The sequence below is a fragment of the Leucoraja erinacea genome, chromosome 18, assembly GCF_028641065.1.
Source record: "Leucoraja erinacea ecotype New England chromosome 18, Leri_hhj_1, whole genome shotgun sequence".
NCBI classification, from domain to species: domain Eukaryota; kingdom Metazoa; phylum Chordata; class Chondrichthyes; order Rajiformes; family Rajidae; genus Leucoraja; species Leucoraja erinaceus.
The window spans coordinates 41,340,309-41,366,125 of NC_073394.1; the positions used below are offsets into that span (position 1 = coordinate 41,340,309).

Here is a 25,817-nt window from a genome sequence, read left to right on the forward strand (position 1 = left end):
TGAAACTCAGAAAGTCAGACAGCATCTGTGGAGGGAATGGACAGAAGACGTTTCGGGTCGAGAACGTCACTTGTCCATTCCTGACCCACTGAATTCCTCCAGCACTTTGATTTGTGTACCATATTCTACAGAATGTAACTTATTCTAAGTTACTAATTTATTCTACTGATCAGATTGGTTCATTTCCTCTGGAATTAGCACAAGGTGTCGGGTCGAAACCTTTCTTCAGACTAATTGTAGTCGTGGGGTGAAAGCTTGAAAAGAAAGTTGGGGTGGGACAAAGCTTGGCAAGTGATAGGTGGATACAAGTGTGGGAGTGGAGTGAGTGGCAGATGGGTGGAGTGGGCGATAAAGGCCCAAGCCACCCTCTCCCCAGCTACTTACCCCGGCAACCGCAGGAGATGCAACACCTGGCCCTATACCTCCCCCCTCGACTCTGTCCAAGGACCCCAACAGTATTTTCAGGTGAGGCAGAGGTTCACTTGCACCTCCTCCAACCTTATCTACTGTATCTGCTGTTCCAGGTGTGGACTCGTGTATATCGGCGAGACCAACCGCAGGCTCAGCGATCGTTTCATTGAACACCTCCACTCAGTCCGCTTAGACCTACGCAATCTCCTGGTTGCTAAACACTATAACTCTCCCTCCCATTCTCACATTGACCTTTCTGTCCTGGGCCTCCTCCATTGTCAGAGTGAGGACCAACACAAATTGGAGGAACAGCGCGTCATATTTTGCTTGGGCAGCTTACACTCCAGTGGTATGAATATTGATCTCTTTACATAACCCTTGCTTTCCCTCTCACCCCGTCTCTCCCCCACCCTGGTTCTTTGATTAGTTTCACTGTCCTGATTAATTTTACTGATTGTATGCCTCGTTGTCACCTTCCCCTCAGATAACAATGAACAATGAACCATTCTACATTTCCTTATCATCTGCTTTCATCTGTCATTTTCTCACCTTACCCTTCCATATCTCTCCCCTGACCCTCAGACTGAAGAAGAATCTATATCTTTCCTTTAACCCTAAGAGCTAAATCTAACTCTTTCTTGAAAATATCCAGTAACTTGGCCTCCACTGGCTTCTTTGGCAGAGAATTCCACAGATTCACAACTCTCTGGGTGAAAACGTTTTTCCTCATCTCGGTCCTAAATATAACCACATAACAATTACAGCATGGAAACAGGCCATCTCGGGCCCTTCTAGTCCGTGTCGAACACTTAATCTCACCTAATCCCATCTACCTGCACTCAGACCCTAACTCTCCATTCCTGTTTTATGAAGAAAGACTGGATAGACTTGGTTTATACTCTCTAGAATTTAGGAGATTGAGAGGGGATCTTATAGAAACTTACAAAATTCTTAAGGGGTTGGACAGGCTAGATGCAGGAAGATTGCTCCCCATGTTGGGGAAGTCCAGGACAAGGGGTCACAGCTTAAGGATAAGGGGGAAATCCTTTAAAACCGAGATGAGAAGAACTTTTTTCACACAGAGAGTGGTGAATCTCTGGAACTCTCTGCCGCAGAGAGGCCAGTTCATTGGCTATATTTAAGAGGGAGTTAGATGTGGCCCTTGTGGCTAAGGGGATCAGAGGGTAAGGGGAGAAGGCAGGTACGGGATACTGAGTTGGATGATCAGCCATGATCATATTGAATGGCGGTGCAGGCTCGAAGGGCCGAATGGCCTACTCCTGCACCTATTTTCTATGTTTCTATGTTTCCCGTCCATATACCTATCCAATTTATTTTAAAATGAAAAAAATCCATTTAAATGGCCTACCTATTACTCTTAAACTGTGAGCCCTGGTTCTGGACTCCCGCAACATAGGGAACATGTGCAGTTATATAAGATAATGGAGAGGCAGCATTTACAACATTGTGTTCAGTTCTGGGCACCATGTTATGGGAAAGATGGTGTCAAACTGGAATGGGTATGGAGAAGATTTACGAGGACGAGGTTAATTCCCGGGATGGCGGGACTGTCATATGCTGAGAGAATGGAGTAGCTGGGCTTGTACACTCTGGAGTTTAGACGGATGAGAGGGGATCTCATTGAAACATATAAAATTGTTAAGGGTTTGGACACACTAGAGGCAGGAAACATGTTCCCGATGTTGGGGGATTCCAGAACCAGGGGGCACAGTTTAAGAATATAGAGTAATCAATTTAGAACGGAGACGAGGAAACACTTTTTCTCACAGAGAGTGGTGAGTTTGTGGAATTTTCTTCCTCAGAGGGCGGTGGAGGCAGGTTCTCTGGATGCTTTCAGGAGAGAGCTAGATAGGGCTCTTAAAAATAGCGGAGTCAGGTGATATGGAGAGAAGGCAGGAACGGGGTACTGATTGAATGGCGATGCTGGCCAGAAGGGCCGAATGGCCTACTCCTGCACCTATTGTCTATTGACGTTGCCAGGACTTGACGGTGTGAGGTATAGGGACTGGTTAAACAGGCTGGTACTGCATTGGGAGGTTTCATGGCAGTCGAGTCACGACCCATGACCCGTACTGTTGCTACGCTACGCCAAGTGGAGTACACGTGATGAACTGCAGGTAAGCACTGACCATTGCTTCCAGCATAGCGGGCCCGTTAAAACCCGCTGAAATTGTCAAATTGTGCTCTGTAAATAATTATGGAAATTAGGATAAGCGTGTGAGACATTTAGCATACTTCAGAATTCCAAAAGTGAGGAGAAATGACGGTAGATAGAAGCGAGAGCTGAAGGGACAACAACAGCCAGAGTGCTTGGCAAACATTGGCCGTTTGCTCACTGCATTTCATCAACTAAGGCATTATTTGTGTTTTTTCTTGATTCCTTTAGCATCTAAAAAGTTTCAGAAGTGATAAATCTGGCTGTAAAATTTTTAAATCGCCCATGGTTCTCAAATGGGTTTTTACATACTAAATGAAAACGCCTCTGAAGCAAAATTTACAGCCAGATTTATCACTTCTGAGACTTTTTAGATACCAAAGGAATCAAGAAAAACTGCAAATAATGCCTTACTGTGATGAAATGCAGTGAGCAAACCCGATAATTCCCAATATTTTCAATTCCGATATCTGCACGGCCAATGTTCGCCAAGCACTTTAGCTGCTGTTGTCCCTTCAGCTCTCGCTTCTCTTTACCTTCATTTCGCTTCACGTTTGGAATTCTAAAGTTGGGTACATGTCTTTCACGCTTACCCCGACTTCCACAATTTTTTACAGCGCAAAAAATCAACATTTTGGTATTTTTTAACAGGTAGGAAAGTACGCGTTTCTTGTATTAATAACATATACCAGAAGTTACGGGTCCTCCAGATGGATTGATCGGCTCCGTGCGTCAAGCCCTATGACCCAGTGACCTTACTGCACGCCCCCTATTCCTTGGAGCGCAGGAAGATGAGTGGTGAACTTATAGGGAGGTTTCACGGCAGTCGGGTCACGACCCATGACCTGTGCTGTTGCTAGGCTACTCCAAATGGAGTACACGCGATGTACTGCAGGTAGACACTTACCATTGTTTCCAGCGTAGCGGGCCCGTTAAAACCCGCTGAAATTGTCAATTTTTGCGCTGTAAACAATTATGGAAATCGGGCTAAGCGTGTGAGACATTTAGCCTACTTCAGAATTCCAAAAGTGGAGAAATGACGGTAGATAGAAGCGAGAGCTGAAGGGACAACAACAGCCAGGGTGCTTGGCAAACATTGGCCGTTTGCTCACTGCATTTCAACAACTAAGGCATTATTTGTGGGTTTTCTTGATTCCTTTGGCATCTAAAAAGTTTCAGAAGTGATAAATCTGGCTGTAAATTTTTTAAATCGCCCGTGGTTCTCAAATGAGTTTTTACATACAAAATGAAAACGCATCTGAAGAAAAAATTACAGCCAGATTTATCACTTCTGAGACTTTTTAGGTACCAAAGGAATCAAGAAAAAACACATATAATGCCTTACTGTGATGAAATGCAGTGAGCAAACGCGAAATCCCAATATTTTCTATTCCGATATCTGCACGGCCAATGTCCGCCAAGCACTTTAGCTGCTGTTGTCCCTTCAGCTCTCGCATCTCTTTACCTTCATTTTGCTTCACGTTTGGAATTCTAAAGTTGGGTACATGTCTCTCACACTTACCCCGACTTCCACAATTTTTTACAGCGCATAAATTCAACATTTTGCCATTTTTTAACAAGTAGGAAAGTACGAGTTTCTTGCATTAATAACATGTACCGGAAGCTGCAATGTCCTCCAGATGGATTGAGCGGCTCCGTGCGTCAAGCCCTATGACCCAGTGACCTTACTGCACGCCCCCTATTCCTTGGAGCGCAGGAAGATGAGTGGTGAACTTATAGAGGTGTATATAACCATAGGTCGGGTAGATGCACTGAGCAGGGATATCGAGGACCAGAGGACATAGGTTTAAGGTGAAGGAGAAACAAATTAATAGGAATCAGAGCTGTCAGAGGAGGTCGTTGAGGCAGGGACTATCGTAAAGTTTAAGAATCAGTTCGACAGGTACATGGACCGGACAGGTTTGGAGGGATTTGGGCCAAATACAGGCAGGTGGGACTAGTGAAACCGGGACATGTTAGCCGGTGTGGACAAATTGGGACGAAATGTCTGTTTTCACACAGACTCTATGCTGAGTTACTCCAGCACTGTGTGTCAGTTTGCATCTGTGTTATTGTACAGGGCCACCTCGATACACATCTAGTTCCCACCGCTGTAATAAATAAATATTCAAAGCCAGCGGATGTGCAGCCGGGAAACAACGCGAGGACACGAAAACGAAAGTAATTAATCTCTGCAAGATGGTGGCGGGGAAGGGTGCGGGCTGCGGCCGGACGGGGGATGTCTGGGGGCTGAGGGGCTGCTGCTCCTCTCCGGGAACCCGGCTGCCCACCCTGGTACTGGCGCTGGCGCTGGCGTGGCTGCTACCCGCCGCAGGTAACGGCCAATGCCCCACCCCCTCTCTCTCTTTCTCTCTCCCCCCCTCTCTCCCTCTCCCCTCCCTCTCTTCCTCTTTCCCTCAAACACTCTTTTCCCTGCAAGTTGCACTTTCCAATCAATCTTAAAAAGTCTGTGGCATCTGATTATTCTTTGCCATGCTGACAATGTGATGGCTCTTTGCAGAGTGCAGCCCTTGCAGTTACAAATGTGATCTTTGAAGCTCAAAGAGCCGCGCCCAAAAACCTTGTCCAGAAATGTTTTGCGAGTTATATAATGTAATGTAATTATCGTTTGATTTGTTTTTGCTAAGTAGATTATATTTTGTGAAGGAGTGGAGATATTTTAGACGTGTGAAAGAATACAAAAATAATTTTAAAAAATAACTACTAAAACAGGGCGATTTGTCACGAGGAGGCCATTCGTCCCTTCGAGCCAGCACCGTAATTCAATGTGATCATCAGGACCGGCCTTAGGGGGTGCGGGGCCCAATTGGGAATAATTTTGGTGAGCCCCAGGTTCCCAGCCAAGGTCTGTCAGCCCAGTTATTTAGTATATATTATGAAATTGTACACTAAGGTGCTATGGATTATACACTGTGTGAATCTCTCCTGCTCCCTCCCGTTTGACTGTCAGTATCTCCGCTGGCTCCCAACCTTTACCGTAGCAGCTAATTACCATAAAACTGCATTATGTGATTGGACACAATGCCCTTGGAGACAGTGGTTGATTGGAAGGGAGGAAACCGAATTGTTGATTGGACGGAAAATGTAAGGCAAGCTGGTTGGTGATTGGACGCAACCCCCTTAGAGACAGCAGTTGATTGGCCTCCACCACCGGGCACAAATTGACAAATAGGAAATTAATAAAATCGCTGGTTGGTGCGAACTGTGGCTATCTGCTCTGTATCTCCAAACTAAACAGTATAACATGCAGGTACATTCATTTTAAATAAAATTCAGTGATTATTTCACATGATTTCCCACTGTATCTGACCAATCTCTGTTTAAGATGTTTGGTCTGCCTTCGGCGTTGACTCTGAACTAAAAACCTAAACCAGACTCAATTGTTTCATCACATTGGTCTTAGTAAACGCACACATCTCTGCATTCAAGAGGCTGCCGTGGTTGGAATGACCGGCTCTGAGACCAGAGTGGGTAAAGCGACCTGCGATCAATAGGGTGATTTCACGAAAGGTCACTGGAGCGTAGATCCGCACCCACGTGACCGAAAATGTGAAGTGGAGGACATGCTACACTTCCGGTACATGTTAGTGAATGGGAAAACACGCACTTTCACACCCGTTAAAAACATCGAAAACGGCCCGTTTTTGAGCTGCAATTTATTGTGCCAGTCGGGGTGACTGTGAGGCACAGCTACCTAAATTTACAGCCCAAATAAAAGATAGAAACTAAGGTAAATTCAAGAGGGAGCTGAAGGTGCCAATCCAGCGGAAGTGAATGTCACGAGGAGGCCATTCGTCATTTGCCGTGGAGATTTAAAGGTCCAAAATATCGGGAATTATCGCCTTTGCTCGCTGAATTTCATCAAAAGTAAGGCATTATTGACTTTTTTTTATCTTTATTCATTTGTTATATGAGAAGTTTTAAAAGTGAAAAATCCCTCAGTAAAATTGCAAAATCGCCCATGGTTCTCAGGTGGGTTTTAACATGCAAAATGAAAATGCTTCTGAAGCTACATTTACCATTTAAATAATGGTAAACTATCAATGCATTTTGAAATAAATTTTACTCAGATGCAAGCTAAGGAATGGGATAATTGTCAGCTGTCAGTTGGACAAAATTAGGACATTTTATTATTTTCCAAAATATATTTCTCAATGTTTCTTGTTTAAAGCCTGCACATGCACATGCACATTCACCCAAACTACTTATTTATTTATTTCTTTATCATCTAATAACAGACAAGCCTGCAGCATGGAATTGGGCGATTTTGCAATTTTACTGAGGGATTTTTCACTTTTAAAACTTCTCATATAACAAATGAATAAAGATAAAAAAGTCAATAATGCCTTAATTTTGATGAAATTCAGCGAGCAAACGCGATAATTCCCGATATTTTGGACCTTTAAATCTCCACGGCAAATGTCCGCTGTTCACTTCCGCTGCATTGGCACCTTCAGCTCCCTCTTGAATTTACCTTAGTTTCTATCTTTTTTTTGGGCTGTAAATTTAGGTAGCTGTGCCTCACAGTCACCCCGACTGGCACAATAAATTGCAGCTCAAAAACTGTCCGTTTTCGATGTTTTTAACGGGTGTGAAAGTGCGTGTTTTCCCATTCACTAACATGTACCGGAAGTGTAGCATGTCCTCCACTTCAAATTTTCGGTCACGTGGGTGCGGATCTACGCTCCAGTGACCTTTCGTGAAATCATCCTATACATAAGATGATAGCTCTTCTCAATAAAAAAAACAGTGACGTTTTTCACTCTAACCATGATGGCTAGAGCTTCTTGCAAGGTGATCTATGACCTCGCTAAGTAAATATTGTCGTAACGCTCAGTTGAGGTCAAATGAAGAAGATATTAACCATGTAACCATTACAGCACGGAAACAGGCCATCTCGGCCCTTCAAGTCCGTGCCGAACACTTATTTTCCCCTAGTCCCATCTACCTGCACTCAGACCATAACCCTCCATTCCTTTCCCGTCCATGTACCTATCCAATTTATTTTTAAATGATAAAATCGAACCTGCCTCCACCACTTCCACTGGAAGCTCATTCCACACAGCCACCACTCTGAGTAAAGAAATTCCCCCTCATGTTACCTCTAAACTTCTGTCCCTTAATTCTCAAGTCATGTCCTCTTGTTTGAATCTTCCCTACTCTCAATGGGAAAAGCTTATCCACGTCAACTCTGTCTATCCCTCTCATCATTTTAAAGACCTCTATCAAGTCCCCCCTTAACCTTCCGCACTCCAAAGAATAAAGACCTAACTTGTTCAACCTTTCTCTGTAACTTAGTTGCTGAAACCCAGGCAACATTCTAGTAAATCTCCTCTGTACTCTCTCTATTTTGTTGACATCGTTCCTATAATTAGGGAACCAAAATTGTACACCATACTCCAGAATTGGCCTCACCAATGCCTTGTACAACTTTAACATTACATCCCAACTTCTATACTCAATGCTCTGATTTATAAAGGCTAGCACATCAAAAGCTTTCTTTATCACCCTATCTACATGAGATTCCACCTTCAGGGAACTATGCACAGTTATTCCCAGATCCCTCTGTTCACCTGCATTCCTCAATTCGCTAGCATTTACCATGTACGTCCTATTTTGATTTGTCCTGTCAAGATGTAGCACCTCACAGTTATCAGCATTAAACTCCATCTGCCATCTTTCAGCCCACTCTTCCAACTGGCCTAAATCTCTCTGTAGACTTTGAAAATCTACTTCATTATCCACAACACCACCTTTCTTAGTATCATATGCATACTTACTAATCCAATTTACCACACCATCATCCAGATCATTGATGTACATGACAAACAACAGTAGATGCAAAACACAGATCCCTGAGGCACCCCACTAGTCACCGGCCTCCAACCTGACAAACAGCCATCCACCATTACTCTCTGGCATCTCCCATTCAGCCACTGTTGAATCCATCTTGCTACTCCACCATTAATACCCAACAATTGAACCTTCTTAACCAACCTTCCATGAGGAACCTTGTCAAAGGCCTTACTGAAGTCCATATAGACAACATCCACTGCTTTACCCTCATCAATTTCCCGAGTAACCTCTTCAAAAAATTCAAGAAGATTAGTCAAACATAACCTTCCAGGCACAAATCCATGTTGACTGTTCCTAATCAGACCCTGTTTATCTAGATGCTTATATATATTATCTCTAAGTATCCTTTCCATTAATTTGCCCACCACTGACGTCAAACTAGCAGGTCTATAATTGCTAGGTTTACTCTTAGAACCCTTTTAAAACAATGGAACAACATGCGCAGTACGCCAATCCTCCGGCACTATTCCCGTTTCTAATGCCATTTGAAATATTTCTGTCATAGCCCCTGCTATTTCTACACTAACTTCCCTCAATGTCCTAAGGAATATCCTGTCACGACCTTGTTCAGTGGAGCCCATGGATGTGTCACTGAAAGCAGTGAAGAATGCAATCTCCACACTGCTTGTCCCCGCGTTTAATGAAGTGACTTTTAAATTATTTGAAATAAAAGTTGATTTATCTTTGTAACAAATGTCAACCATGCTTGTGATGAAAGAGGCATCAATATACTTCTTTCTCTAACCTTCCGTAATTCAGTTGACTTTTATTTAAAGTGGAAGATGCAAACATTGTCAGCTCCATCTGGACTTCACCCAGAGTGACTGGGGAGTCCAGAACAAGGGGCCACAGTTTAAGAATAAGGGGTCGGCCATTTAGGACTGAGATGAGGAAACACCTTTTCACCCAGAGAGTTGTGAATCTGTGCAATTATCTGCCACAGAAGGCAGTGGTGGCCAATTCACTGGATGTTTTCAAGAGAGACTTAGATTTAGCTCTTAGGGCTAACGTAATCAAGTGATATGGGGAGAAAGCAGGAATGGGGATACTGATTTCAGCCATGATCATATAGAATGGCGGTGCTGGCTCGAAAGGCCGAATGGCCTACTCCTGCACCTATTTTCTATGTTTCTATGACTGATAGAAATGCATGCTCCATTCTTGAAGGTATCTCGTGCAGGATTTGAAATCCCCGTCGTCATAATGTACCAATAATCTTTCCATAGAATATCTGCTCTAGTTTAGTTTAGTTTAGTTTAGTGATATAGCACGGAAACAGGCCCTTCCGTCCACCGAGTCCGCACAGACCAGCAATCCCCACACACAACACTATCCCACACACACCAGTGACAATTTACATTTGTACCAAGCCACTCAACCTACAACCTATACATCTTTGGTGAGCGGGAGGAAACGGAAGATCTCGGAGAAAACCAATGCAGGTCACGGGGGGAACATATAAACTCCGAACAGACAGCAGGAAAGATCCCGGGTCTCTGGCGCTGTGAGGCAGCCACTGTACCGCTGCGCCACCGTGCCGCAAAGGTTTCTCGTGCGAGATTTGAAAGTCCCGTCAAGTCATAATGAACCAACAAAGATGCTTTATTTTCTTTCCGTAGATTATCTGTTTAGTTGAGAGATACAGTGTGGAAACATGCCCTTCGGCCCCCCGAGTCCGCACCGACCCCTGCACACGAACACTATCCTGCACACAGTTCTTCAGACTGAGAGTCGGGGGAGAGGGAAACTAGAGGTATGAAAAGATACAGAACAAACCCCAGAACAGAATGATCTGTTCTGCACCTTTTCTCACCTCTAGTTTTCCTAATAATATGGAAACCTTTGAACCATTGAAACGAAGATTGACACAAAATGCTGGATTAACTCGGTGGGACAGGCAGCATCTCTGGATACTAGGAATGGGTGACGTTTTGGGTTGAGGCCCTTCTTCAGACCCTTCAACCATTGAACCAGTTCATTGGAGGTCTGTGAAACAGTGCAGGGCAATGCACCATCTAGTTTTGTCCAGCACAATGGGGAAGTAAGTTATGCTTTACTCTAAAACCTTGGCAACAAAAGTTGATGACCCCACCCCCATCCCCCAATGGAAAGGAATCGCAGATGCAGCCATCATCGCAAAACGTCAATGATTCCGGGAATTTTGAGGCGACATGGTGAGAGAGGAGTGAGAGCGTGAGAGAGAGAGAGACGAAATGGGAGCGGGGGAGAGAGAGAGATAGATAGATAAAGAGAGAGGGGGGGGGGAACGAAAGACAGATAGACACAACGTGGGTCCGTAGGTAAATTACTAACCTGCACACCAAGAAGAAGCTGGCGGTCAGCCCTCAACCATGATGATGAGTTTTAAGAAATTCTCAATGTCGTCAATGTATCAATCTAAATTCCTCAGTGTAATTGTGTTTGACCAAGTATTAATGACGTCGCGTTCCTTTGAATAAAATTCACAGGGCGTCATTAATACTTGGTCAAACACGATTACATTTACTGAGGAATGTAGATCGATTAATTGATGACACATTGTATAACTACGTGTTAATTACTGGCTGTTAACGTGCTAGTAGTTAACACATCGTTTTTGTCTGATGGCCGGTGCAGTGGTTTTTATCCATGTTCGTTTAAAAGAAATCCGTATTTAACAAGTCGAATGTTTCAAGCAAAAAAAAACTGTATTGAGCAACGCAAATTCGTATTTCCGTACCAAATACGGAAAATTAGTGCGGGGCCCCCCATTGGCGCGGGGCCCAATTGGGAGCAATCGGCTTAGGGCCGGCCCTGGTGACCATGGCTGATCATCCACAATCAGTACCTCGTTCTTGCCTTCTCCCCATATCCCCTGATTCCGCTAGTCCTAAGAGATCTATCTAACTCTCTTTTGAATGCATCCAGTGAATCTGTCTCCACTGCTGTCTGAGGCAGAGAATTCCACAAATTCACAACTCTCTGGGTGAAAAGTTTTTCCGCATCTCAGTTCAAAATGGCCTACCCCATATTCTTAAACTGTGGCCCCTGGTTCTGGACTCCCCCAACATCGAGAACATGTTTCCTGCATCTGGTGTGTCCAATCCCATAATAATTTTATATGTTTCTATAACAATCCCTCTCATCCTTCTAAATTCCAATGAGTACAAGCCCAGTTGCTCCATTCTTTCATCATAAGTCAGTCCCGCCATCCCGGGATTTAACCTTGTGAACCTACGCTGCACTCTCCCTCAATAGCAAGAATGTCGTTCCTCAAATTAAGAGACCAAAACTGGACATAATACTCCAGGTGTGGTCTCTCCAGGACCCTGATTGAGAGTCAGATGACAGCAAATTAGCGATATGGAAGGGTAAGGTGTGAAAACAACAGATCAAATCAGATGTTGATAAGGGAATGGTTCTACATTACAATGTAGAATGTCTACCTGTCCCCTTACTGTCAGTCTGAAGAAGGGTCTCAACCCAAAACGTCAACCAAAACTTCTCTTCAGAGATGCTATCTGTCCTGCTGAGTTACTCCAGCTTTTTGTATCTATAGTGTAAACCAGCATCTGCAGTTCCTTCCTACAAATCTCTGGAGACCATGGATGGGTGATGTTTTGGGTTGGGACCCTTCTTCAGACAGGTGGGGGGTGGAGAGAATGCTGAAAGAGAGGAGGTGCAAGCCAAAGCAGATGGCCAGGCCAGATCATGGCCAAGCCAAAGGCCAGAGATGAAAAGACAAGGTGTGAGACAAGTTGAGGTGGGGCAGAGGGGAGGGGTGGGGGAGAAGGGAGGGATATGGGGGTTTGGTTATAGATGTTCACAGAAGGTGAACAGCCGGCAGTAGTTGTGCACGTCGGCACAAATGACATCGGGAAGAAGAGGAAGAAGGTTCTCCAACAGAGAGTTGGGAAGAAGACTGAAATGCCAGACTTCTAGGGTGGTTATCTCTGGATTGCTTCCAGTACCACGTGCTAGTGAGGAAAGGAACAGGGAGATAGCGGATCTGAATGTGTGACAGGGGCTGGAGCAGGGAGCAAGGATTTAGATTTATAGACCACTGGGATCTCTTCTGGGGTAGGGGTGACCTGTACAAAAGGGACGGGTTACACCTTAACTGGAGGGGGATCGACATTCTGGCAGGCAGGTTTGCTAGGGCTACACGTGTGGGTTTAAACTAAATAGTGGGGGGGAGGGATTGCCAAATCGGGAGTATAAAGATGGAGTTGAAGGGGAAGTGGCTACAGGAAAAATTACAAAAGATTCTCGAATTAATGGGAAGGAAAGCTCAAGAAGGGACAACAGAGTAAGGTCAGGGCCAATTGCGAGCGGTGCGAGGGGGTACAAAGTGCTGTATATGAATGCGCAAAGTATAAGGAATAAAGTGGACGAGCTTCAGGCTCAGATAGAAACTGTTGTGGGAATTACTGAGACATGGCTGCAAGAGGGCCAGGGCTGGGAACAGAATATTCAAGGATATACCTCATAATCGAAAAGACAGACAGGTGAGCGGAGGGGTTGGGGTTGCTCTGTTGGTGAGGAATGAAATTCAGTCCCTTGCAAGGGGTGACATTGAAACAGGAGATGTGGAGTCAGTAAGGAAATGTAAGGGTAAAAAGACCCTAATGGGACTAATCTACAGGCCCCCAAACAGTAGCCTGGACATAGGGCGCAAGTTGAATCAGGAGTTAGGATTGGCATGTAGCAAAAGTAATGCTGTGGTTGTTATAGGAGATTTCAACATGCAGGTAGACTGGGAAAATCAGGTTGGTACTGGTAGAGCACCTTCATGATGGATTCTTAGAACAGCTTGGATTGGAGCCTACCAGGGAGAAGGCAATTCTGAATTTAGTGTTATGTAATGAACCGGATCTGATAAAGGACCTAGAGGGTAAGGAGCCATTAGGAGGTAGTGACCATAACATGGTCAGGATTAATCTACAATTGGAGAGGGAGAAGGGTAGATCAGAGGTGTCAGGGTTACAGTTGAATAAAGGGGACTATGGGGCCATGAGGGGGGAGCTGGCCAAAGTTGACTGGAATCCACTAGCAGGAATGACAGTGGAACAAAAATATTCTAGGAATAATACAGAAGGTGCAGGATCAGTTCATTCCTAGGAGGAAGAAAGATTCCAAGGGGAGAAAGGGGCGACCGTGGCTGACAAGGGACGTCAGGGATAGCATAAAAATTAAAGCGAAGAAGTACAACGTAGCAAAGATGAGCGGGAAGCAAGAGGATTGGGTTATGTTTAAAGAACAACAGAAGATAATGAAAAATACATTATGGGGAGAAAAGATGAGGCACGAAGATAAGCTAGCCAAGAATATAAAGCAGGATAGTAAAAGCTTCTTTAGGTATGTGAAGAGGAAAAAAGTAGTTAAGACCAAAGTTGGACCATTGAAGACCGAAAAAGGTGAATTTATTATGGGGAACAAGGAAATGGCAGATGAGGGGGGTGATTGGCAGTCACCGAGGTACATTGTTGAGTAGTGTTACTTATGGACTGAATGCTGATAAATCCCCAGGGCCTGATGGTCTGCATGCCAGGGTACTTAAGAAAGTGGCTCTAGAAATCGTGGATGCATTGGTGATAATTTTCCAATGTTCTATAGACTCAGGATTAGTTCCTGTGGATTTTTAGGAAAGACGGGAGAGAGAAAACAGGGAATTATAGACCAGTTAGCCTGACATCGGCGGTGGGGAAGATGCTGGAGTCAATTATAATAGATGAAATAGTTGGATAGCAATAACAAGATCGGTCAGCATGGATTTACGAGAATCTTCTGGAATTTTTTGAAGATGTAACTTGGAAAATGGACAAGGGAGAGCCAATGGATGTAGTGCACTTGGACTTTCAGAAAGTCCCACACAGGAGATTAGTGGGCACATGGTATTGGGGGTAGTGCTGACATGGATAGAAAAGTGGTTGGCAGACAGGAAACAAAGAGTAAGGATGAACGGGTCCCTTTCAGAATGGCAGGCAGTGACTAGTGGGGTACCGCAAGGCTCGGTGCTGGGACCGCAGCTATTTACAATTTACATCAATGATTTGGATGCAGGGATTCTAAGTAACATTAGCAAATTTGCAGATGACACAAAGCTGGGTGGCAGTGTGAACTGTGAGGAGGATGCTATGAGAATGCAGGGTGACTTGGACAGGTTGGGGGAGCGGGTAGATGCATGGCAGTTGAAGTTTAATGCGGATAAATGTGCTGTTATCTACTTTGGTAGCAAAAACAGGAAGGCAGATTACTATCTAAATGGCGTCAAATTGGGAAAAGGGGAAGTAGAATTGGCTATATTTAAGAGGGAGTTAGATGTGGCCCTTGTGGCTAAAGGGATCAGGGGGTATGGAGAGATGGCAGGTACAGGATACTGAGTTGGATGATCAGCCATGATCATATTGAATGGCGGTGCAGGCTCGAAGGGCCGAATGGCCTACTCATGCACCTATTTTCTCTGTTTCTACGTTTACAATGGGATCTGGAGGTCCTTGTTCATCAATCTATGAAAGTAAGCATGCAGGTACAGCAGGCAATGAAGAAAGCAAATGGCATGTTGGCCTTTATAACAAGAGGAATCGAATATAGGAGCTAAGAGGTCCTTCTGCAATTGTACAGAGCCCTAGTGAGACCGCACCTGGAGTATTGTTTGCCGTTTTGGTCCCCTAATTTGAGGAAAATACATTCTTGCTATTGAGGGAGTGCAGCATAGGTTTGCAAGGTTAATTCCCGGGATGGCGGGACTGATAGATAGATAGATAGATATATAGATAGCCTTTTATTGTCATTCAGAAGTCTGAACGAAATTGCAGCAGTCATACATATAATACATATAATACCATACAATAAAAACAACAATAAACACATATTAACATCCACCACAGTGAGTCCACCCAGCATCTCCTCACTGTGATGGAGGCAAAAGTCTTAGGTCGCAGTCTCTTCCCTCCTCTTGTCCCTCTGCGCTGGGGCGATAATCCCCCCCCCCGGGCGATGTTAAGAACAGTCCCGCGGCTCAAACACCGCGGCCCGGGGTGGTTGAAGCTGCCGCCCACCAGTCCTGCAGAAGCAGCTGCTGGCCCGTGGCCGAACCCCGGACTCAGGCCACCGCCGCCAGAACACCGTCCCAGCCACCCTCACGTGAGTACTGTGCCGTCTTCAGCCTCGGGCTGGGCCGCCCCGACTTGGGCGCCGAACCTCCCCCGGACCGGGCCGCCCCGACATGGGCGTCGCTTCTCCCCCCGGACCGGGCCGCCCCGACTTGGGCGCCGAACCTCCCCCGGACCGGGCCGCCCCGACTTGGTCGCCGAACCTCCCTCGGGCTGCCAGCGCCGCACCTTCCCGAGCACGGCCGCTCCGACGGGAGCCTCGTTCCACCCTCGGGCTGGCCGCCCTCACGGGAGCGTCTCCAGCCTCTTCCAGCCCTGAGCCGGACCACCCTCACGGGAGCGAGCTCAGAGCGAGTCCTGATGGTGCTCTGCCTCCGGAGCCTCAAGGTCGTCAGCTCATTAGGCCTCAGCGTAGACGGAGGCAGAGAAGGGGAATACGACAAAAAGGTCGTATTCCCCCGCAGGGAGAGACTGCAAACCCCGTTTCAACCCCCCCCCCCCCAAAAAACACAAGCTAAAACCAAAAACTAGACTAAACAAACAAAATAAACAACATAAAAAACACAAAAACAACGGGACCGCTGGAAAGCCGCTGCAGCCAGAGTCGCGCCGCCACTCCGACGGTCATATGCTGAGAGAATGGAGCAGCTGGGCTTGTACACTGTTGCCTGGGTTTCAACAACTAAGTTACAGAGATAGGTTGAATAAGTTAGGTCTTTATTCTCTGGAGCGCAGAAGGGTAAGGGGGGACCTGATAGAGGTCTTTAAAATGATGAGAGGGATAGACAGAGTTGATGTGGACAAGCTTTTCCCTTTGAGAATAGGGAAGATTCAAACAAGAGGACATGACTTCAGAATTAAGGGACAGAAGTTTAGGGGTAATATGAGGGGGAACTTCTTTACTCAGAGAGTGGTAGCGGTGTGGAATGAGCTTCCAGTGGAAGTGGTGGAGGCAGGTTCATTGGTATCATTTAAAAATAAATTGGATAGGCATATGGATGAGAAGGGAATGGAGGGTTATGGTATGTGTGCAGGCAGGTGGGACTAAGGGGAAAAAAAATTTGTTCGGCACGGACTTGTAGGGCCGAGATGGCCTGTTTCCGTGCTGTAATTGTTATATGGTTATATGGTACACTCTGGAGTTTAGAATGATGAGAGGGTATCTCATTGAAACATATAAGATTGTTAAGTGTTTGGACACGCTAGAGGCAGGAAACATGTTCCTGATGTTGGGGGAGTCCAGAACCAGGGGCTACAATTTAAGAATAAGGAGTAAGCCATTTAGAACGGAGACGAGGAAACACTTTTTCTCACAGAGAGTGGTGAGTCTGTGGAATTCTCTGCCTCAGAGGGCAGTGGAGGCGGGTTCTCTGGATGCTTTCAAGAGAGAGATAGATAGGGCTCTATAAAATAGCAGAGTCAGGTGATATGGGGAGAAGGCAGGAACGGGGAACTGATTGGGGATGATCAGCCATGATCACATTGAATGGCGGTGCTAGCCCGAATGGCCTACTCCTGCACCTATTGTCTATTGCCTATATGACGTACTGTTTCTCCAGCTCGTCCATGATGCCCCCATCTACTCTAGTCTCAATCGTCTGCGTTTGGACCATATCGCTCTAAACCCTACTTATCCATGTACCTGTCCATGGATATGGCATCTCAGTTTATCTGTTATACTCAGCTACTCCAGCAATGTGATTCCATCTTCACACAACCAGTTTTACTCTGTTTGAAAGTGGCAGTAGTGGTTTGTTACATTGCCACAGAGAAGCACCGTGGTGTAGGTCTAGAGTAGGTCACAGACAAGCAAGACTGAGTAAGGTATCCCTTCCTGAAGAGCACTAGTCACCCATTTGTGCTTCCCTGATAGTATTGCAGCTTTTGTAGTCAGTATATTCTTTTCCAACCTTCTGGTAATTAACCCTGTTTCAGTTCCACATTTGCAATGACAGTTTAGTTTTTTTGTTTAGTTTAGAGATATAGCTCTTTAGCCCACCAAGTCTGCACCGACCAGTGATCCCCGCACACTTAAGGGCCTGTCCCACTTTCACCACGTAATTCACAACCATTTTTTACTCGTGGACATTTTTCATCATGTTGAAAAAATGCTCCGACCTACATGATGCCATGAGTACCTACGACTAGCATTACGACCTACCTACGACCTCCTACGACCTTGTGACGGCCATGCTGTTAGTATGAGTCAAGGGCAAACTCGGCAGAGGTTGTGAATTAGGTCGTGAAAGTGGGACAGGCCCTTAACACTACCCGACTACACAATTTTACATTTACACCAAGCCAATTAACCTACAATTAACCTGTACGTCTTTGGAGTGTGGGAGGAAATCGGAGCTCCCGGAGAAAACCCGCGCAGGTCACGGGGAGAACGTACAGACAAGCACTCATAGTCAGGATGGAACCCAGGTCTCTGACCCTGTAAAGCAGTAGCTCTGCTGCTCTGCCACCGTGCTGCCCAGATTTGAAGGGATTTCATAAGGGTAGGAGCAGTCTTAGAACAGTCTTTCGGCCCATCAAGTCTACCCCACCATTCAATCATGGCTGATCTAACTCGCCCCCTCAACCCCATACTCCTGCCATCTTTCCATAACTCTGACACCCGTACTAATCAATCTATCTCTTCTGTAAAATATCCCTGATTTCCTTGAATTGTTAGTATTTTTGAAGCATGATCACAGTTGCAATATTAGAAACATAGTGAATGGTCTAGTTTGCACATGGAAAATCTCACAAAGACCATGAGATCATGGAGAGGAAATTAGTTGTCACTGATGTTAATTACGTCTTAACTAGTGGGTAGATGTAGGGGCCCTCTTTAATAGTGATGAGTGATTTTGTATGTTCATTGTAGAATGTTGAGGGGTTAGTGTTGGTATTTGTGATCAGGCACTTCAGTAACCTACCAGATAATTAGGTGATGCTTAAACTCAAGGAAACAGGCCCACTGAGTCTGCACCGACCAGCGATCCCTGTACATTATCATTATCCTACATACACTAGGGACAATTTACATTTACACCAAACCAATTTACCTACAAACCTGTACGTCTTTGAAGTGTGGGAGGAAACCAAAGTTCTTGAAGAAAACCTGAGCAGGTCACAGGAAGAACGTACAAACTACGTACAGACAGCACCCGTAGTCGGGATCGAACCTGGGTCTCTGGCGCTGGAGGCAGTAACTCTACCATTGGTGGTGGGGGGGGATTGGCAGATATGTGGACAAAGGCTGGAGGTAAAAGCAAGACAAAAGCCAGGTCATTGGTGGTCAGGGATGGGAGGCTGGACAGTGCGAGATCACAGGAATAAGAGTGGAGGAAAATTTGGGGGGTGGGGCCTTACCTGAGTTGGAGATTTCGATTTCCATTGAAGAACAGTCTTGACCCAAAACGTTGCCTATCCATGTTCTCCAGAGATGCTGTCTGACCAGCTGAATACTCCAGCACTTTGTGGGAGCTTTTTGTAAACCAGCATCTGCAGTTCCATTAGTCTCAATGTTCATACCACTGGGTTGCAAGTTATCCAAGTTTTATTTATGAAGTGCTCGTCCTCCAACATGCCCATCTACACTAGTCCCACCTGCGTGCGTTTGGCCCATGTCCCTGTCAAATGTTTATTTAATGTCGCGATAGCACCTGCCTCATCTACCTCCTCCAACTGCTTGTTCCATACACCCAACACCCTTTGTGTAAAATAAAAAGATACCCCTCCAATTCCTATTAAATCTTTCCCCCTCACCTTAAACACATGTCCTCTGGTTCTTGATTCCACTACTCTGGGCAAAAGTATCTGTGAATTTACTTGATCTATTCCTCTCATGATTTTTACACCTCTATAATATCACCGCTATCCTCCTTCGCACCAAAGTCCTAGTCTGCTCAACCGCTTGCATTTCTTGAACAGAGGTAGAACCATCTGAACGAGATCTTCTACTTCCTGACTGACAGACCAGAATCAGTGAGGATCGGTGATAAATCATCCACTACGATTACCCTCAACGGGAAGGGAAGAAGGGGGGGAGAGGGGAAGGGAGGGAGGGAGGAAGAGGGGGGTGGAGGGGAGAGGGGAGTTCAGTCTACACTCACTGAATCCATCCCTGTGAAAAGTTAGAGACGGTGATTTGGATCTGGAAGTGGACCAATACAAAATAAAACTGAACGATTCAGACATCTTTTCATTTGCACAATTGATTTTATTGTATTAATTTAAATATATTAATGTTTAAAATCCATGCATTGAAGGAAGAATATTTTACAGCCCATCTGTGGACCCTAACCCCAACCCTAGCCTTAACCCTAACCAGGCATCACCCGCAGGGCAGCGTACGTCATCGTGTGACACTGCGCACGACATGATGAGACACCCAAATGTCGCCCCTGGATTTTGAACATTCCAAGCACCTGGGGCGGCAGGGACACACCGCGCGTCACTACATACGTCACCATGCGTCACGGCCCGATCACGACGCGACAACCTCTTTTCAGAAAATGTCGCCCAAGTGGGACAGGCCCTTAAATCCCTCACCCCACGGGAGGGGAGAGAAACTGCAAAGCCACCTGCCCGCGTTTGGTCCATATCCCTCCAAACCTGTTCCATCCATGTGCCTGTCTCTGTCCCTGTCATTCTATCTCAGGGCTCGAAATTAACAGTTGCACGGGTGCCAATGGCCATTTAAAGTGCCGCCGTGCAACCTAAAAGCCCAGTCATTTTGCCCGGCTTGACACAGCAGATACTGGTTTATACCGAAGAGAGACACAAAAAACTGGTGTAACTCAGCGGGTCAGGCAGCATCTCTGGAGAAAAGCACATTTCTGGTCGGCGGAGACGACGGCTGTAGTGCGGGGTGATGGAAGGTCGGAGCAGATAACGGCCCCACACAGCAGCAGGGACGGTGACGGCGCCTCCACCTCCTGCACCCCGCACCCCGCACCCCGCCCGCCCTGATAGCGGGTGCTGCGTACCATTCCGCCAATGGCGACAATCGCTTTCAAAACAATCCCTCCCGCACACCGAGGCCGGAAGGAGGGAGGAAGGAGGAAGGAGGAGACCCCCCGCCGTCTGAAGGACAGGAAGGTGCGGGGCCGAGCCATGCCACCACCTGCACCGCTCGGCCCCGCACCTTCCTGTTGGTTGGCGGAGGAGGGGAGGCGGTGACGAGGAGATCCCAACTGCTTCCCCCTTTGGCGGCAGCACTTGGCGGTGGACAGGGACGGCCACGGCAGCGGGGCGATGATGCCAGTGTTGTCCGAGGACCGCTGATCTTCCTTCCTCCCCACCTCCTCTGCCCCTTCCCCCTCTCTCTCTCTCTTGTACGCCTCCCCTCCGTCCCCCTTATCCTGGGACCCCTCTTCTCCACCCCACACTGATCCCCATTCCCGCCTCTATTCAGTCCTCACTGACATCCCCTGTGCTCCCCTCCCCATCTAACCCCCCCCTCCCCCCTCCCCCCGATCTAGTCATCCTGCACTGATCATCTTTTCCACCTCGCATTGATTCTCCTGCCACTCCTCATCCAACCTACACTGGTCCCCATATTCATCCTGTAGTGACCCCCCTCCCCCCTTCCCATCCATCCAGTACTGATCCCTCCCATCCATCCAGTAGTGATACCCTCCATTCATCCTGTATTGAACCCCCCATTCATCCTGTAGTGCCCCCCCCTCATCCATCCTGCACTGATCCCCCCCCATCCATCCCGCACCGGTTGCCTTGTCACCCCCACTCCCCCCCCCCCCCCCCCCCCCCGACCCTACTGCGCTGGAAATGTCTTCAGAGCGAACATTGACTATGTTTTAAAACAGAATGCAATCAAATGTGTTTTAATTCCCAATGTTATTATTTGTTTCAATCCTTAGAGATGGATTAATTAAATTGTGAACACGTGAAACATTAAAACCGCAGTGTTCGATTGTCACTGCTGCCATTGACACATTTTACATAATTCATTTTAATAGCAAATCAATGCTCTTAATATGGAGTGTCAGTACTGTAGTTATATAATGAGCAACATTCAAGATTCAAGAGAATTGTCATGTGTCCCAGAAAGGACAATTAAATTCTTGCTTTGCTTCGGCACAACAGAACATAGTAGGCATAAATACAGAGCAGATCAGTGTGTCCATATACCATTGAATATATATATATATATATATACACACACACACACACATAAAAAATAAACAGATAATTGCATTGGGCTATTAATGTTCAGAGTTTTGTTTGAGTTGAGGTTAATAGCCTGATGGTTGTGGGGAAGTAGCTATTCCTGATCCTGGATGTTGCAGATTTCAGGCTCCTGTACCTTCTACCTGAAGGTAGCAGGGAGATGAGTGTGTGGCCAGGATGGTGTGGGTCCTTGATGATGCTGCCAGCCTTTTTGAGACAGCGACTGCGGTAGATCCCCTCGATGGTGGGGAGTTCAGAGCCGATGATGGACTGGGCAGTGGTTACAACTTTCCGCTCCTGGGCGCTCAAGTTGCCGAACCAAGCCACGATGCAACCGGTCAGCATGCTCTCTACTGGAATTTGAAGCTCTTGACCCTTTCCACCATCGACCCGTTGATATAAACGGGACTGTGGGTCCCCATCCTACCCCTTCCAAAGTCCACAATCAGTTCCATGGTTTTGCTGGTGTTGACGGCCAGGTTATTGTGTTGGCACCATTTGGTGAGTCGGTCGATTTCACTTCTATACTGACTCATCACCATCAGTGATACATCCCACAACAGTGGTGTCGTCAGCGAACTTGATGATGGAATTCGCACTATGACCGGCTGCGCAGTCATGGGTATAGAGTGAGTACATCAGGGGGCTGAGCACGCAGCCTTGAGGTGCTCCTGTGCTGATTGTTGTCGAGGCTGACACATTTCCACCAATGCGAACAGACTGGTCTGTTGATGAGGAAGTCAAGGATCCAATTGTTGTGGCGGTAAGCGAACTGCAGTGGGTCCAGGTTTTTGTCGTTGTTTTGCGCCATGATCAACCTCTCAAAACACTTCATCACCACAAACGTTAGTGCCACTGGTCGATAGTCATTGAGGCACGTCACTGTTCTTTTCTTATTATTGATGCCCTTTTAAAGCAGGTGGGGACCTCAGACCTCAGAAGTGAGAGGTTGAAAATGTCCGTAAAAACTCCAGCCTGTTGGTCCGCACAGGTTTTTAGAACACGACCAGGTATACCATCAAGTCCAGGTGCTTTTCGAGGGTTTACCACTCTGAAGGATTTCCTGACATTGGCCTCTGTGACTGAGACTGAAATGCCATCACAGCGAATGGGGTCTCGGGAAGGCACATCAGTATTCTCCCTATCAAAGCGTGCGTTAAAACGCATTGAGGTCGTCAGGGAGTGATGCTACGCCGACATTCGAGCTGCCTCCTCATAGGAGTATCCTCATCGCCTTGTAGGAGGTGATTGCATTCAGGCCCCGCCACAGCTGCCGAACATCTGTCTCATCCTCCAACTTGGAGCAGAAGTTCCTTTTGGTCTTTTTGATGGCCTTACCAAGGTCGTATCTGGACTTCTTGTAGACCTCTGTATCATTAGACGTGAATGCCCGGTGTCTGGACTTCAGAATAGTGCGGATCTCATTGTTCATCCAAGGTTTCTGATTGGGTTTTTGTAGGGATGCAGTCCTCCACACATTTCTTTATGAAGTCTGTGGTATTCGTTCAGGTCCGTTGCCGAGTCCGTGAACATTGCCCAGTCTACAGACTCCAAACAGTCCTGGAGTTGTTCCTCTGCCCACAGCCCCCCCTCCGACCAGCTCTGTACAGTCCTCACCTCTGGGGGTGCGTTCTTCAATTGCTGCCTGTAGGCAGGAAGAAGCAGCACCGCAGTACGGTCGGATTTACCAAAGTGAGGGCGAGGGATAGAGCGATAAGTGGTGTAGCAGTGATCGAGGGTGTTTGGTCTTCTGGTACAGCAGGAGACATGTTGGTGGAAGTTAGGGAGCGACTATTCACAACTAATCATTGGATTTATCCAGGTTTTACTTCTACAGTCGGTCATATACATCACAAATTTGGTCAGGAGATATTTCAGTTGAAATTTTAACGTTAATTCTGAAGTGGGAATGATGGAAACAGCGTTTATCAATATTTTTTTTTAATCGGCTGCGTTCAAACTGGGTATCTTCATTGCTGTTCACAACACGTACATCTAATCTGAATGTCTGGTAATGTGGCGTTTTGACACCTTTAAACATATTACCAAAAGAACATTTGCTGCAGCTATGTCCTTTGGCCATCACTTGTCAGTCAGTGTAATATTTAACCTGTCAGATGGGTATAGTCGGTTTAACATAATCATATTATCATAAAATGCCTTTAGAAATGTCCTTGCAACCTGTATATTTCGTTATGGATAAATTATGTGGGAAGTGAGAGTGTTTATGTACGATAAATGTCATGATAATATTCGGTCCTTCACAGAAAACATGCTTTCATCAACCTGTAGTGTGCATGGTTAAACATATGTTACGATGGTCCAGGATTTATTGACACAGGTTGATCATACGCTGAATAATCCAACCAAATTTTTGTTTGGAAGTGGAAAGAAATAATAGAAATTGCATAATTGCAACGTGTAAAAGAGTTGAGATTATAATTTTGCTGCATGTTATTGTGGTATATATAATGTCTTGATTGGTGAATATGTTTAGTTTGTGACTTTATTTGAAGCAGAAATAATATGTGAATGCTTCATTGAGCATATTTCCGAAAAATGAGATAGTGATCAACTCCAGGGACACACACCTCGGTATACATTGACATTGCCAAAGTAGATTGGTCGTTCCTAGTTTCCAGGAATAAGTCTCACCAGCAATTTTTCCTGGACCATTCACTTTGTAGGTTTTGCCAAGAAAGCCAACCACGCTTTCACTTCCTAAGAAGGAATTGGAAGTTGGGATGCATCACAGCCAGGTTTAGGAACAACTCTATCCAAGACCGGCAGAAATTGCAGAGAACCGTGGGCCCGACCATCATGCAAACCAACCTAAGATAGACACAAAATGATGGAGTAACTCAGAGGGACAGGCAGCATTACTGGAGAGAAGGAATGGGTGACTTTTCAGGTCGAGATCTTTCTTTAGACGTCTGAAGAAGGGTCTCAACCTGAAACGTCAACATTCTTCTCACCAGATGTGTTGCCTGACCCGCTGTGTTACTCCAGCATTTTGTGTCTTCAATGGAAACCAACAAATACCACACCCTTTATCTTCTATGTGCACACTGTGGACGGCTTGATTATAATCATGTATGTGTTGGAAGAAACTGCAGATGCTGGTTTACACCAAAGATAGACACAAAATGTTGAAGTAACTTAGCGGGACAGGCGGCATCTCTGGATAGAAGAAATGTTTTGGGTCGAGGCCCTTCTTCAGACTCATGTAATCATGTAATCGATTGTATTCATGTATAGTCTTTTATTGACTGGATAGCACGCAAACAAAAATCTTTTCACTGTACCTTGGTGCAGTTTTATCATTTAAAAATAAATTGGATGGGTATATGGATGGGAAGGGAATGGAAGGTTCTGGTCTGAGTTCTGGTCTAGATGGGACATGGGGAAAATAAGTGTTCGGTATGGACTTGTAGGGCCGAGATGGCCTGTTTCCGTGCTGTAATTGTTATATGGTTATTATATGGTTACACGGGATAATAATAAACTAAACTGAACTTCATGTTTTTGATTTCCATTTAGATTCGTTGGATATGAACATTTTTGCCAGTCCGAAGAACGTATTTTTGAATTCAGAGGTTTTGTTGGAATGTAAATTTACTGGGTTTACAGCACCGCTTGACTTGAGAAATGTAGGTGTGCTGTGGTATGGACCAGGCCAGGAACAAATCTATGCTTTTGAAACGGGAGAACATAGGCGCAAGAAACCTGGCACAGAAATATCCGACATTGAACTATCCAAAGGAGATGCTTCACTTCTGCTTAATAATGTCCAATTGGCCGACGAAGGGAATTATACTTGCGTTGTGTTTGTCACTCCCGAAAAGGCACAAAAGAGTTCGGAACTGCGAGTTTTAGGTAAAACACCGTCAACATTACCCGGGATGATCTGCTCTGTTATTATTGGATCTTGGTGGTTAAAATGGCTTTCACCAATTGGCCTTCATTGGCCTGCGTATTGAATATAGAAGTTTGGAGGTCATGTTGCAGTTATATAAGACGTTGGTGAGGCTGTATTTAGAGTATTGTGTTCAGTTCTGGGCACCATGCTGTAGGAA

General features: G+C 45.8%; 1 protein-coding gene across 7 annotated transcripts in view; it reads left to right on the forward strand.

Annotated features, from left to right (window-relative positions):
- Positions 1-4,759: 4,759 nt before the first annotated feature.
- LOC129705966 (uncharacterized) overlaps positions 4,760-25,817 on the forward strand; it is a 129,858-nt gene continuing 108,800 nt past the window's right edge. For all 7 annotated transcript variants that reach the window (XM_055649928.1, XM_055649931.1, XM_055649930.1 and 4 more), the window contains exons 1-2: positions 4,760-4,922; positions 25,282-25,617. In XM_055649928.1, the coding sequence (XP_055505903.1) occupies positions 4,787-4,922; positions 25,282-25,617 (472 nt within the window). In that variant the 5' untranslated portion in view covers positions 4,760-4,786. The remainder of the gene's footprint in view (positions 4,923-25,281; positions 25,618-25,817) is intronic.